The 15,741-nt window shown below is 35.6% G+C and overlaps 2 protein-coding genes across 2 annotated transcripts; one reads left to right on the top strand and one right to left on the bottom strand.

Annotated features, from left to right (window-relative positions):
• Positions 1–98: 98 nt before the first annotated feature.
• Positions 99–6,513, top strand: LOC130801844 (uncharacterized). The gene is made up of 5 exons (XM_057665761.1): positions 99–375; positions 768–897; positions 977–1,177; positions 1,380–1,547; positions 5,838–6,513. The coding sequence occupies exons 1-5, from the start codon at positions 242–244 to the stop codon at positions 6,279–6,281; spliced, it is 1,077 nt and encodes a 358-aa protein (XP_057521744.1). The 5' UTR covers positions 99–241; the 3' UTR covers positions 6,282–6,513.
• A 3,873-nt stretch (positions 6,514–10,386) lies between these two features.
• Positions 10,387–11,134, bottom strand: LOC130801845 (uncharacterized). The gene is made up of 2 exons (XM_057665762.1): positions 10,958–11,134; positions 10,387–10,879 (listed from the first exon to the last, which is right to left on the bottom strand). Exons 1-2 carry the CDS (start codon positions 11,048–11,050, stop codon positions 10,484–10,486), a joined length of 489 nt encoding a protein of 162 aa, XP_057521745.1. The 5' UTR covers positions 11,051–11,134; the 3' UTR covers positions 10,387–10,483.
• Positions 11,135–15,741: the final 4,607 nt, after the last annotated feature.

Raw genomic sequence — 15,741 nt, forward strand, 5'->3', positions numbered from 1 at the left:
GCAATTAAATAGTGCATAAATTAAATGCTACCATATAGAAAAATATTATAAAAATGCTACCATTAGGTTTCATTAAAAAACAGATGCTATCGTGTCGAATTTCGCTTTTACACGGACAGACTGTTTCGAGAAATTTCAGAAGCCCTCCATTCGTTAAAAAGGAACAAGAGAAGCTTCATTTTAGGAGCTTTACTAAGCGACGACTGTGCGTAGAGACTAGAGAGGTCGAGCAGACACAGAAATGTCGAAGACTTTGGTACAGCCGATAGGGCAAAAACGCCTCACTAATGTTGCCGTCGTTCGATTGAAGAAACATGGCAATCGCTTCGAAATTGCTTGCTACAAGAACAAAGTCCTCTCATGGCGCTCCCGCATGTATCTTTCTTTTCTTTTCTCGTATTTCAACTCTTGCTACTGTGAAATCTAATCTTGATTATGCTTCATTTTTCTTTTAATTTTATTTTTAGAGATTTTATGGTGCATTTTCATTTACTTTGAACTATGATTTTACACTTCGTCATGAGAGTTGAGTAATAATCGAAATCAATTTCTGTTGAATTATGTAGTAAGTTTATTTTTTCATTTATTTGTATTTATTTTCTGTTGTCAATGCTGTCGGATTAATGAGCAATAGGTTTTTTTGATATATGTATATAATTCCAAGAAAGTTTATTATTAATGCAATTATAGGTGTTTCAATTTGCTTTTAATCTTTGAGATTTCACCCCTTTCTTTTTTATGTGAAACATTTTGATTATTTGATTTAGAGAGAAAGACATAGATGAAGTTTTGCAGTCACATACTGTATATTCAAACGTCTCAAAAGGAATCCTCGCCAAGTCTAAGGATTTGATGGCTGCTTTCGGTACGGATGACCAAACAAAAATTTGTTTGGAGGTGTGTGGAATTAAATTAGTGTGAAATGTCTTTGGGGACTAATATGGAAGGATTACTGATGTAACTTTTGTTTGGTTAGATTTTGGAGAAAGGAGAGCTTCAAGTTGCTGGTAAAGAGAGGGAAGCTCAATTGTGTAGTCAATTTCGGGACATTGCAACAATTGTCATGCAGAAGACTATTAATCCTGAGACCAAACATCCCTACACGATTAGTATGATTGAACGTTTGATGCATGAAATTCACTTTGCTGTTGATCCTCATAGCAATTCAAAGAAGCAGGTTATTTTCTTTTTTGCTCTTATTGTTTTTTGAGCCTATGTAAATTTGAGTAGTTATGTTTCCTTGTTTTGAATATCTGTTATTCTGTTTGCACCTTATTACTCATGAAGCTTATTGTGTTGCTTTAATTTAATCTTGGACATTGTCTATTTTAGGGATTGTTAGTTACATACTTGAGCTTATTATGTACTTAAAATTTTAGGCATTGGAGGTTATACGTCAGCTTCAGGAAAAATTTCCCATTAAAAGATCTCCGATGAGGTTGCGTATCACTATTTCTCCAGAGAGCTTATCCTCTATCCTGGAGAAGCTTGGAACGTGGCATGGGGATATTGTGGCCAAGGAGGAGTCTGGAAGTCGGGTTTCAGTTGTAAGTTTTTTTCTTTGCACGACATTCTTTTCTTTTTTTTTTTTTTGACTTCTATGCATTTCTTCCTGATGTTCAGTTGAATCTTTTTACCATACATAGCAAGTAAATATTTGGGACTGAACCTCTGAACCTCTTTACTGTGTATGTGTACTTAGGTTAATCTATGATTGTCATGGATGATAAGTTTCCTGAGTAGCACAATAATTACTAGGGATTGTTTTTTTAGTGCTTAAGGAATGAATCGGATTGGATGCAATACAAATGCTTTGTTTTTTACTTGAACCAAAATTCAAATACTAATATGTCGAGTCACGAGTGTTAATTTATGTTGGATATTGATTCTCATTGTTATCGCTCTATACAAAATCCCTCCCTTGCATATCATACTTGACGATAGAAACCTGGATAGTGTGACGTAGACTCGTTCTGCCACCCATAACGTACCAGGACAAAGCTTGCTCTAGTTCTTGTCCAGTTGTCTCAATTTACCCTACCTATGTCCAATATTTTTGCCGCCATTTAGTACCAGGTTTTGATTAGGGCATAAATGCAAAAACAATGAAGTGCTCAAGAGAGAAATTTGTATTTTGTTCGGGTTGAAGGATGTGACTTGTGAGGTTGTTTTGACTATACTTTAGTTTTCCTTTAATAGAGCTATTCAATTTGGAGTTGACTGATTCAAATCCAAACATGAATCAATCCAACTCTAAAATCAATAAAATGAAACTAAACTGACATTTTAGATGAACATGCACAAAAAGCCAAAACTAACCATCCCCAAAACCGACTATGTACCCTAATGAACACCTTTTCAAGGTTGATTCTTTTATGGATGGTTACTGGACACTGAATTCGACTTTGGTGGAACAAATAGCTTTTAATGTGAATATGCTTTAGAATTTTGTTTTGTTTTACTTATCTTTTGTGATTCAAGGAGATTAGGTGTCCCTACTGTGAGACTTATTATATACATTGCTAGCTCAAAGGGTGATTGAGAATGGCTATTTTTTGACCGTACCTGTTTTGATCTATTGTGCACTGCCAACAGTTTATCTGTTTCATCTGTCTGCTTCATTGCCCTGTGGTTCCATATCTCTCATGGGAATTGTTACTCTTGTGTGAGTCATGGGTTTGCCTCTTTTCTGTTTAGCTTTTGCTAATGAGCTTTCTGGGATATGGGCTGGCTAAAGAGAGTTGGTGCAGTGTGTAGAATACTTTCATGAATCTTTTTGTGATGTATTTATTTGGAAGGGAATTTTGGTATTGATCTGAGTGTGAGTTTATTCTCTCACGTGTTGAGCTTTGGGATATCATTATTCTATTTATGAATGGACTAGGGTGGCTAGGGCTTGTTACGATTATATATTTTTGGAGATGCTAAGAAATTGTATGTGATTTTTGTTTTCTTAGAGTATATCTTGTCCTCTATTGACTCTATTTGTATTTTTTATATTTATACTTATATTTCCTTGTTTGATGGTATAAACAGTTTTATCCTATGCTTGCTAAGACTCAAGTACCTGTATGAGGTACTTGACAAATTTGGCTATATCATGAAAATTTATCTAAATGTTGGTCCAAATGGTATCTTTAAAGCGTCATACCATTGTTGAAGAGTCAAGTTTTCAACATAGGTACTGTAGGTGAAATGAACAGTCCAAATAATGTACATTTTACTTGTAGATGTTATCTTATTTGAGTATGTATATGTTGGTTTATAGTGTTTATTATATCTAGTGGTAGCTTTATTCTATCTGCTGAGTGCGTGTGGGGACAAAATCTGTATATCTGATTGGAATGGAATATTTGTTTCTCCTTCTGTTCCTTCTTTACAACTGTAGAGCTTATCCATTGTTGTGCTCCTTTGGCGTTGTGGTTCGTCTATTGTATCTGGCACTTTCTGGGTTGCTCTGAGCATCTGTACTGATTTAATCCAGCAAGTTATAGGATTGTTAGTCTGATTTTCAAAACCCTATATGATACTGGTATCTGAGATGCTTAGTCGTGTAAAGAGTATATTCTCCCACTCAGTATTACTCTGTTTTTCATATATCTTGAGTACTGGAATTTAAAGAAATTATTTCTTGAAGAATATTGTTTAAAATATGTCAGGAAAGGAGGAAGGGGGAAATGAGTTTGCAGCTGAACATATTTCTGTTACCGTTAAAGAAGCTTCTTCCACCCAACAGCTTATGGAATGTGTAATTTCAGCTGACGTTATCCTTAATAGTTTGAAAAATTCAATTTCCCTCTACTTCGAATTAATTCTAACATTAATATTTTTTGCTAGTGCATACGAATTTTCAAAATTATTATATACTTTTCTCTCTTGGCCCACTTTACCCACATATTCTCTCCCCTTTTATGGCTCACGACCTCACGTAAATACAGCTCATTAAATTTATCCTTCTAACTACATTCTCTGAGACTTTGACTATTAAGAATTTACCACATAACCTATCATTAGATCTTTTTAAAGTTAACCTGAATAAACGAAATTGAGTATGACTCGACTCGACCTGAAATAACTGTATATAAACATGAACACAAGAAACAAAATTAACCTAATCCGATATATCACATTCAAAACCCGTCGAACACTTGAATGTACACCTCTCCCTATCATCTACAACTTCCGCCATCACCAATGTTAGAATATTATCAGACTGAAGGAGTATGCTATCTTACTTAAACTGTTAAAAGTATGATTGTTGTATATGTATGTTTTAGCCAAACATGTGATTCTCTATTCAATATCGTAACAGTAGTTAGCATTAAGACCAAACAGCAATGAAATCAAGTGTTGAACCTCAAAAGAGAGAGCCAGATGTATGATATCACAGCCTAAGACCATTTTATGACCATTATAGCGTTATTCGGAAATGATCAGTGATCATTGTGGTGTGAAGAATGATTGTGCCTGATAGAAAGACAAGAAAAGAGTCATTTCCCATCCTAATAGTATACTTGCACTAGGTCAATGAAATCCTTAGTCTTAGTTACAACCACTTAAATTAAAAATAAACCTAAAGTTTGGGAATATCAATTGTAGTTCAGGGTGTTTAGTTAAACTAATGTGCTACACATCTTGATATCAATGACTTACCTCTCCATGGGTTTGCTCCATAACAAACAATTACATTTTTCATAGATAAAGGCGAGTGGGGTAAGACTAGCTAGATTAGATAGATAGATAGATAGATTAGATAATAAAACATAATAGAAAAAGAGCTTTTCTCACCATGATGCTATTTCCCTATAAGAATGACCCCTTGAACAGAAAGATGTTCCTGAAACTTCAAGACCAAGTCTTCTTCAGTCATTGGGAAGTCTAAAAAATAACATCTCAATGCTTCTGATTACCCTTACATGCTAACACTTGTAATATGATAGTATTCTTATAGTGAGCAAATCTGAATAGGTTGGGGAATGAAATTTGAGGGGTGATCCCCACGCTTTATGATGCTGCCCTTGAACGACTTTTTACTTTGAACCAATGAACACTTAAAAACTTGCATCCCACCTGATATTAACTTGATTATTTGAGTTCAGAAGATTCAGAATTATGATGAACACGAGAGGATATTAATGTTGTTTCCCTGGTAATTATTTGTTTGATTGAGATTGATGCAAGAAAACATTACTATGGGGCGCAGGAGCAAGTCTTCCGGTTGCAATAGTGATGAATTTTAAGGCCTTAGATAACCCATCCCAATTATTGGTATTGACATGATTGAGGCTTTCTGATTTTGGTTTTTTGGTATTCATAATAATGTGTGATGTGACTGGGAGCTTCTAGAGATTGTTACATAGTTTGCATTGCTTGTCTCAAAAGGTTCACATTACTTCTGTTTAGTTTTCATTTGGTTTCAGTTTTCACCCTTTTTAGGTAGTGTTTAGAATCAATCATTTAACTTTCTTTGCCTGCTGTTGGGCTCTCACTGATTAATTTTACTCTTGAATCCATCAGTCTCTCATCTGTGCATTGGCACACATTATAAACTTGACGTCCTAACTTGTGTTGGCTGTTATCTTTTCATTTTCTTAACATCTTTCTTTGCACAATTATAAGGAGTTTTTCTGCTACAAGGAATTATGTGTCTGAAGTCACATTTTACTTGGTTTTCGATGGGATAGGTATTTTAATGTATGGATGAAATGGAATTGTAAAGCAACAGTTTCAGGATTTGATGTTTATCTTAACAATATAAAAGTTGCTAATTTCCTGTACACGTTTGTGTGCTAAAATTATATTCCATATGCTCATTGTGCATCAATATACAAGTGCAGGTCTGTGAATTAGATCCAAGTCTATTTCGAGAATGTGATGGATTAGTGAGAACTCTACAAGGAAGGCTGGAACTTCTTTCTGTCTCTGTTCATGCAGAGGGAGACACGAGTGTTGACCGTTATGACGAGTTCAATGAAGACATCCTGCCAAGCATGCCCAAGGAAGTTTCAGAAGCTTCTATTGGCCAACTAAGTGAGAGATTGGAAAAACAGTCAGTTTCGAAGAATAAAAGTTCGGTAGGGGAAGTGAAGCAAAACAAATGCAACACATGCAATGCCTTGGTAGGTGATGCAAAACAATACAGAGAGCACTTCAAGAGTGAATGGCACAAGCATAACCTGAAGCGCAAGACTATGAACCTTCCTCCTCTCAGTGCTGAAGAATGTTTGGCAGATGTTGATTTAGGTGCCTCGAAGGAAGACCTCAAGGAATACTCGTTTTGAAGTAAATTTGGTTCTCAATTCGCTCTTTGCTGCTCATAGTATAACTGATACTGGGAGATGTAGTCTTGTACAAAGTTTGAACATCATTGAAAGAATTTATGTTAATGTAAGAATGGCGTGAATATGAGCAATCTGCTGCATTTTGTGTTTCTTTCTGGTTGACTGAATATTGAAAACTGTTTACAGCAGTTGAAATGTTGAAATTTTAAATGAGGAATTGATCACATAAAAAGCGTCCGAAGCTTCAAACATTGAAGGTAAGCCGTCTTTGTCGGCTTGAGCCTTTGTTTACCCCCCAAATTGTCTAGCAGTAGTAGTGTATGAACCAACTAATCTCCAAGACTAGGATGCATCCTCTTCGCCTTATTTTTATCATTTGTATTTGTATTTCATTCACCAATATAGGATTTTTCAAACAAAAACCTTTATATAATATAGTGTTCCTAAAATTTAAGCTTGTCACTGCATATTGACCCTAAAAGATACCCACTATAATTCATAAGATCTTTTAAGCTAGTTGGATTGACAAAAAGAGCGTAAGTATCTAAAAAAGTTAAATTCTAAAAAAAGTTAAGTAATAAAATATATATTGCCATCTTTTTTTTTTTTTGAAATGAGCATAAATTATAAACTTAAACTAATAATGAATCTTTTCCCATAATATTGCAAAAATGAAAAATATTTTCCACTTTGCATGAAATGGAAAATTATTTCCCACAATACTGTCCACGTGGCAATTTATTTTTTTTTAAAATATTCCAGACAAAACCGCCAAATGAGATGGCGGTTTGCATTAACTAGTAAACCGCCACATGAAGTAGCGGTTTGCTTAGGGCAAACCGCCATCTTAGTTGGCGGTTTTGTCCTGGTAAACCGCCATCTCATGTGGTGGTTTGCTCTGTACTCGTCCAGCGTTTTACTTTTTCCTTTCAATTCTCATATAGTTAGCGCAACATGCATTAAACTAATTCAATACTATCCATTCCATAATAATCAACTACGAACCAGCTTGATTTGAAAACATTAATTATGAAAATAATGCGAAGATATATTACAATCATGAAAAGTGATACAAGAAGTTCAAATCATATAAGTTGATACAAAATTTGTTAAACAATTGTAACACCCCGTAATTTATCAGGTTTAAGAAGATAATATAATAAAATAAAATAAAAATTTATTATTAAATTATATTATTTTACATAGATAATTACAAGAAATAAAGTGAGTTAAATTTTAACGGTAACGAGTTTCATCGCGTACGATGTTATCGCGTGACGTTTCTTTTCTGTTTTAACAATAATATAATAATTACTTAATTAATTAATTAAATAAAAACAAAATAAAATAAATAGGGGAAAATAGAGGGGTGGCCGGTTGTGGTGCATGGGAGGAGTCTTGTAACTCCTCTCATAATTGTGTATTATAGCACAATTATGATCTTTGTTTTAAATTGCCTATTAATTCATAAGTCTCCTTGTATTTTCATAGCCATTCCAATTGTCTCAAGAGCCACAAAAATTCTGAAAAAAATCCATTTCCTTTGCTCCTTCATTTCGGCACATTCAAAAGAAAAAAAAATTTCTTGTGTTCCATCCAATCTTTTGATCAAAGGGTAAATTTAATTGAATTGTTAATTATAGATTTTATAAACAAAGATTTCTAAAATGAATTATATGTTATGTATGATGATATCCTATGACTTATAGAGGGATTGAATATTTTTCTTTTATATATGAAAATTTTCTCTAAAAAAAATCCTTTAATAAACTATAATTTGTTAAAAGGATTAAGAAAAGAACTTCATGATCAATATTCTTTAACAAAATTTAAATTTGTTATAAGAATTAAGAATTTAAAGTCATATGATATTTAAATAAATTTCTGATGGTCTACTTTTCTCTAACAAAATTTCAATTTGTTAGATGAAATTTAAATGGTATGGATCAAGTAATGTAGTCATCCAAGAATTTATAAATCCTTTAGAAAAATTTGATTTGTTTGAAAGATTGTTTATATATATATATATATATATATATATATATATATATATATATATATATATATATATATATATATATATATATATATATATATATATATATATATATATATATATACATATATATGTCTTGATTTAAAAGGGTGAATTGGTTTTGTAATTCTCTACAAAATTTAATTTGTTAAGAGAATTAAGTATTTAATTTAGTTATCATAATTTATGAAATTGTAAGTCCTTTGAAGGATTTTGTGAATGTGACCTTGCTAGAGTTATTTTGTTCATGAGATTTAAAGGGTTGATAATGTATATATAAAATAATAATAATAATGAAATTAATATATATATATATATATATATATATATATATATATATATATATATATATATATATATATATGTATATATATATATATGTATATATATATATATGTATATATATATATATATATATGTATATATATATATATATATATATATATATATATATATATATATATATATATATATATATATATATATATATATATATATATATACATATATATATATATATACATATATATATATATATATATACATATATATATATATATATATATATATATATATATATATATATATATATATATATATATATATATATATATATATATATATATATTCCGGGCAGCAGCAATTTCTGCCTCGGTGATGGTGCCGACCCGGAAATGTTATTCGTGTTCCGTTGTTGTTTTATGTACCGATGTGTTAAAAACTCGCTAAACGCTTAAAATAATTAAAAATAGTAATTGGATGTTAGAAATTATGAAATTTGGTATCCAAGGTAATTGACGCGTTCCGAACGCAACGGCGAAGTCGGATTTTTCATTTGAATTTTCTAAACTGTCTAAATCGATCATTTAAGTTTCTGGTTAAAGTTTACAATTTGGAACTATTAGGAATTTAATGAAAACATTTAAAATTATCAAATCCTAGTGTATTTTAGTAGAATGGAGTGGATTAAAGGTGTGAACACGTTCTAATACGTGATCATTTTGTGTGTGTGTGTGTGTTATTTAGGACCTCGATTCATAACAGGGTGAAATTTCTATCGTGATTAAACATCTTTTGGTTGCAGCGCTTAAAGGTACACGCTTAGACCATACTGTTTATGTGGTTGTGCAAGTAGTGTTGTTTCATTTCTAATCGATACATTGTAAATCACATAAGGATTAGACACTTCAAATAATTTGAAAGAAATTAATTGTAAATTGAGAATTTATGTGTTTGTCACCCAAAGGGGTTGGCGTTTGGTTGGATTATATTACCCAAAGGGGTTAACGTATTGGTTTGGATTATTATAATTATTGTTCCCGTGATAGTTTTGGATCATTACGATCACCATGGGGGTTTGCATACTTTAGCCTTTGACGACCCGAACAGGACGGGCAACATCTTAAATCGGTGGTTGCCTTGGGATTAGCTCTCCCAAGTGTATTCCTCCAAAAGATTTGGATTTATACTTGAACGACCCGAACAGGAGGGGCAACATTACAAGTTGGGATTAACTAATAATGAATGTATTAGAGCCTATGCATGCTAGGATAAACACATTGCTTGTTTTCAACCTGGTTGATATTTGTATGAAGTCTCTAACGTGTATTGGTTTGTTTCCTTGGAACCTACTGTGTGTTGTCTTACGATGACTAGTAGGTTGATTGCAGGTGGGGACTGGAGTGAGGTCTCGACTTAGAAACCGTAATCATCAAGACTATGCTTTTACTTTTTTTTTGTATTTGGATTATGAGTAGAAAGAAACTCTGAACTTATGTAACATGAGATAGTGTAGTTTTCTTTTCGCTTCCGCTTATTTCAATTAGTTTGTCTAGAGGCCTTTAGGCTCTCGAGTTATACGTAAGAGCTTCCGCTGACTTATTTTTCTTTCACGATGGTACTGTTTTCTGTTTTAGTTATATTTCTTTATCGAAGGAATGTTGACGATCCTAGAGGAGATCTTTTCTCTGGAGCCCAAAGAGTGGACCGAAATTTGTATTTTCATATGAATTTCCGAGTCACTTAAACCGGGCCGTTACAACTATAATCCCCGGCCTCTTTTGTCGTGCGCACCGGTGGATGATGATGGTGTATACTCGTCAACCTCTGCAATGACATTAACAGCAGGAGCTCGTCGTTGACTAGCACGTTGATATGTGATGATCCTTTACGGAGGCGATGGATGTGGAGGAGGAGTGGTCATGGAAGCTGGAGGAACGAATGGCGACATAGCACTGGATGTCGATGGGGATCTGGAAGACCAACCTCGAGTAGATGAACGCTCGCGACCTCTTGTGGACTGAGTACTTGATCCTCCGGAAGAGCTACCTCGGTGGGCCGAACTCCGTGGAGAAGGAGTGTGGAATGTGTCATCTACGTCGCCAATGATGGGTGGAGTCGGAATGAGGTACTCATACCCCGCCTGACTCAATGCATTGGTCAATGACGCGTTAATGGAGCCAAGGGTCTGAGAACATAGCCGATACCCCACATCAACTGGCGATGTAGCGGCCCCGTGAATCGTGTCATTGCATTGTATGAGCACCGATCGAATGCGCTCAGCCTGTATGTTATTATTATATTGTTAAAAAAATCACATAAAAGTATTACTATATGTTATGAGTGTTAAAAGAAGACGTACCAGTAACGTAGATGTCGGATGGTAATGTGATCCTGGCTGCGCAAATGTGGTGTTCGTTAGGCGTAATATGGAGATACGCCTGTACCAATTCATGTACGTACCAAAGCTATGACCGGTGTAATTATCTCCTCGAACCAATCGAGATGGTCGGTCATTCCATGCATCTACGTGCGATCTATGTCGTACGACGTAATTCTTGTCCCCAGTCCTCCGATCAATCGCATGTAGTTGAGGTTAGGTGTCACAGGCATGCGGAGTAACCTGCTCCAAACCGAATTGACGCATGGAATGATCCGGGAGATGTAGCTCGACGATGTCAAAGCAAATAAGTGGACAACGCGATCTCCAAATCTCGTGGCCCGATATACATATGTGTGGCAGAGCGTCCATCGTACGTCCATCGTAGCCGCTGTGTAAGGCTGCCATGTCATCTGTAATAGAAATCAATATACTCAGTAATATATACAATTTATTCATAACTAATACAAATAGTAAATGTTAATAACCTGCTTGTCCCGTTGTCGATCAAATGCGTCTCTGTAGTAGACGAGAGTATGTAGGGAGTGGGACCTCGAAAGATATACACGAAGCCAGCTGCAAACAAATGAACATTGTTTAATATTTTCATGTATCATAAAATACTAAAATTTTGAATTTGAATAGTGAATTGCTTGGTGCTACCTTACTGCTAAATGATCCATCCCACGACGATGCTGTGAACCTAACACCGGTTCAAAATCCTCCGCGTCATCTTCCTGATCATGTTGCCCAGCGGGTCGAATCGTCCGAATTATAGGCCTCCCTATATGAATATGCTCCCACGACCATATCTGTAACAATATCAAGCAGCCTCCAATGTCCTTGGCACCCTTACGAGATGCTCGACATAAATTACGATACAAATACGCTAGGGTAGCACTTCCCCAACTATACTCATCTACCCGCTCCAAGTCTCCTAGTAGAGGGAGATAGATCAACGGCACTGAGTCACCGCTCTTGTCTGGAAACAAGATGCATCCAAACAGGTACAAAATGTACGCTCGTGCATGTCTATCCACCGTAATATCATCCGGGTCATCCTCTAGCGCGCTAAAATGCTCTCTGAGCCAAGTCAACTTCAACGATGATCTAGTGATGATGTTCGGCTATGTGGGGTCTTGAGGGTTTTCTGGCCAAACCTCTAGTAGCTCATGAACTAATGCTGGCCAGTTTCCCTCTCCATGACCTATCACTGCTTGTCCTTCAATGGGCAGTCCCATTATAACTGTCGCATCTTGCAACGTGATTGTTGCCTCGCCAACCGTGAGATGGAAGGTATGAGTCTCTGGCCTCCACCTCTCCACTAATGCAGTGATAAGAGCTCGATTGAGCTCTAAACCCTCGCCCAACAACCTGTGGATGTAACTAAAACCAGCTAATTCCACTACCTCTAATACTCTATCATCCACTCCCAATGTAACGTACTCGCCTGGTAGTGCTGACGAGTAACCAACTGGGTAGTGGAGCCCTCCTAGGCAGCTAAGCTCCTGTGTGTCGCCTGAAGCGTAAGCACTGATGGATCAACTGGGCCCGGCATCGCCATTATCACTGTTACATACATAAGTGTTATAAAATTCACAAAAATATTATCAGACTCAACATGATATTACAAAATATTAAAAAAAAACATACTTTGTTGACCTTTGAGGACGTGTTTTCTTACTATGACCACTAAATCCACAAATGCTACATGTGTTACGAGGACGCGTCAACGGTGCATCCATTTCGTTCCGTATATGAGTGGATCACGGACGATCCTTTCCACGCTTAGTTGAGGGATCTGGAACAACTGTAGGACCATTCCAAGGATCGCAGGTGAACATGTCTGGAACAGGCATAAAGGTCTTCTTATATGTGGATACGTATTATGTACTGCGAAACGAATGGTCCACAAAAGCATCATACGAAATGTTACGAGCTCGACATACTGCAAGAACATATGAGCACGGTAACTTGAACATGGTTGGTTTCTGACAGGAGCATGATGTTGCTGTGAGGTCAACCATGTAGCATTTTCTACCTTTTCCTGCTATCTTGTTGCCACAACCAGTGGTGACCTCAATATCCCATGTACTGTGTCATATATCCTAACATCATGAAAGCGTGCTTTGTTAGCATTCTTATTATTCGTATCAGTTGGTTTCTTGGCATACACATGTCCATTCTCTAATCAGTTTCTCCCTAAATCCCTCCTTGCGGCAAAGTATTCGTTAACCCGGAAGAATGTCATCCTAACCAATGAAGTGATTGGGAGAGACCTGGCCCCCTTCATTACGCTATGAACGCTTCAGACATGTTTGTAGTTTTCACTCCATATCGATGCCCACCATCATGAATCAAAGTCCATTGACGCTCAGGAATAGAACCATCCACTAAGTACTTATACGCGTCCTCATTAAACTCTTTAAGGCGATTCATGTAGAAATTATATTTCCGAATCTTTGTCTGTTCAGAAGCTTTTCCAAATAAGTTTTTAACTGCTATGTTTTTTAACTTCTTATGCACGTTCGAAGCTAGATGGCGTTTACAAAACCGATGGAATGCAAATGGCTCTTCCCAACCTTTTCAAACTCTGTTCATTGCATGCAAAATTCCCTTGTGACGATCAGATATAACACATAAGACGTCTCTCTTAGTGACATAATGCCTTATACAATCCAAGAACCAACTCCATGTGTCGTTGCTCTCTCCCTCCACAACGGTAAAGGCAAGTGGGAAAAATTGAGAATTTGCATCTTTCGCCATAGCAATCATAAGTGTGCCTCTGTACTTTCCGTACAAATGTGTACCATCTATAGAAATAAGGGGGCGACAGTGGGGAAAACCCTTAATGGAAGGTCCGAAAGCCCAAAAAATTCTCTGAAACATCACTCTGGTAAGATCCATTGTCGGTTTGACTTCCTATTGCACCACTGTTCCTGGATTAGATTGCATTAATGCCTGGAGGTACCTTGGAAGCTCCTCAAAGGACTTATCCCAATCCCCAAATACTTTTGTTATAGCCTTATTTTTGGCCAACCAAGCTCTCTTATATGTTATAACAAATCCGTATTTATTTTTTACAAAATTAACGATTGACTTCACCTTGAACGCTGGATCAACTCTGATCATATCCACGATAAGATCAGCAACAAATTCAGAACTAAGGAGGGGATGGTCGTCACTGTAATGTGCTGAGCAATCTTGATTATGACCCTTATATCGCACAATCTTAAATGATCCCGTGGCGGTTATAATAGCTCGCATCCTCTATTCACAACCTATATCCTCCGCATTAGTGCATTGGATAACGTACTTTGAAGGCTCCGACTCAATTACACGGAAGTTTCTATTGTAGAAATCGCCCATGCTTTAACATTCTTCTTAAGGTGGTCTAAGGAGCTAAACTCTTGCCCTATCCTAAAGTCTCCATTTTCATTCATGGAGTTGTCATCGTTCCAGGTCATCCATGCATCAATCAATCTTTGATCAACCTCATCAATTGTAAGCCAGTCTTGAGATGGAGCACCATCTCTAATCGCTACATGTAGAGTTTCTCTTCTGTCATCATCCTCCTCTGAATCAGAATTAATATGCTCATCCTCCTGATCTAAAGAGTCAACCTCGTTCGCATTACGCCTACCCAAGTGACTCGTGGAAAAGTTGTTCATTACACCACCACCAATGCCACGTGAATGAGTTGGAGAGGTAAACTCATCCAAGTGCTCATTAACGTAATTTGGGTTTCTTAATATTTCTGTTAATGTATCATGGCGTACACTAGGACCTAATTCTGGAAGTTCCATGCTAGTCATGACTTCCCTCGCATTACCCAAATTTGTAACCAATTCAACAAAAATCTCCATTACCGTTCCAGGGGCTTGTGCGCCGCATAAGCAAGAGCACTTATGCTTTCATCATTCTTAATCGGGACTAACATATTTTTCCCAGTCACCGGATATTTCTTCTCCATTTTTAACATAAAAGAGTTGCGATCACAACCAATTACATCACAGACTTTGCTATGAAACACCTCAAAATTAGTATTCTGACGATGGATAAACATCACTGTATTTAATCCTCCATTATACACAACATCGGATCCAGTATAACTTACTTCCCCACCACAATACACGATAACGGGATAATGATCCATATTCTGCAAATACAAGCATGTTTTTTATGTGATTTCACATACACTTTATTGTTGATTGTGAGTAAGGGAAGTGTAAATGTGAATACAAGAATGTGTAATATTAAGGTATTAGAACACTTATTAGAATGTTCAATTCAAATATAAAGCTAAAATACCATGAATATATACTAAAACCATTAAACTAACCCTACAAAGTAGTAAACTTTCATTGAAGCATTTCATCAAACACTTTATATGCATACAAACCAAATCATAAAATTCAACTATAAATGTGTAAATTATAAACTTAAATCATAAATCAAGAGAATGTAACAAACAATAAATATATTTATAACTTCAAATGATAACAATAATGAACAAAAAACAATTTGCAAATTGAAAAAAATTAGGGTTATATTCATACCTTAAATGAGGATGAAAATGAACAAGTAAAGAAGGAGAAGATGGGAATGAAGTTGATTAGTTTAGTTGAATGAGAGAAATTGTAAATATGAAGTAAATGAGAGTTCAAATTTTTTTTTTAAAAACCGAAAGCAACAGCAGGAGAAGGAAGGAGTGCAATGAAATGACAAAAACAACAAACTGGGTGTGTTTTGTACAGGTATAAAAC

This window comes from Amaranthus tricolor, chromosome 15, assembly GCF_026212465.1.
Source record: "Amaranthus tricolor cultivar Red isolate AtriRed21 chromosome 15, ASM2621246v1, whole genome shotgun sequence".
Taxonomy (NCBI): domain Eukaryota; kingdom Viridiplantae; phylum Streptophyta; class Magnoliopsida; order Caryophyllales; family Amaranthaceae; genus Amaranthus; species Amaranthus tricolor.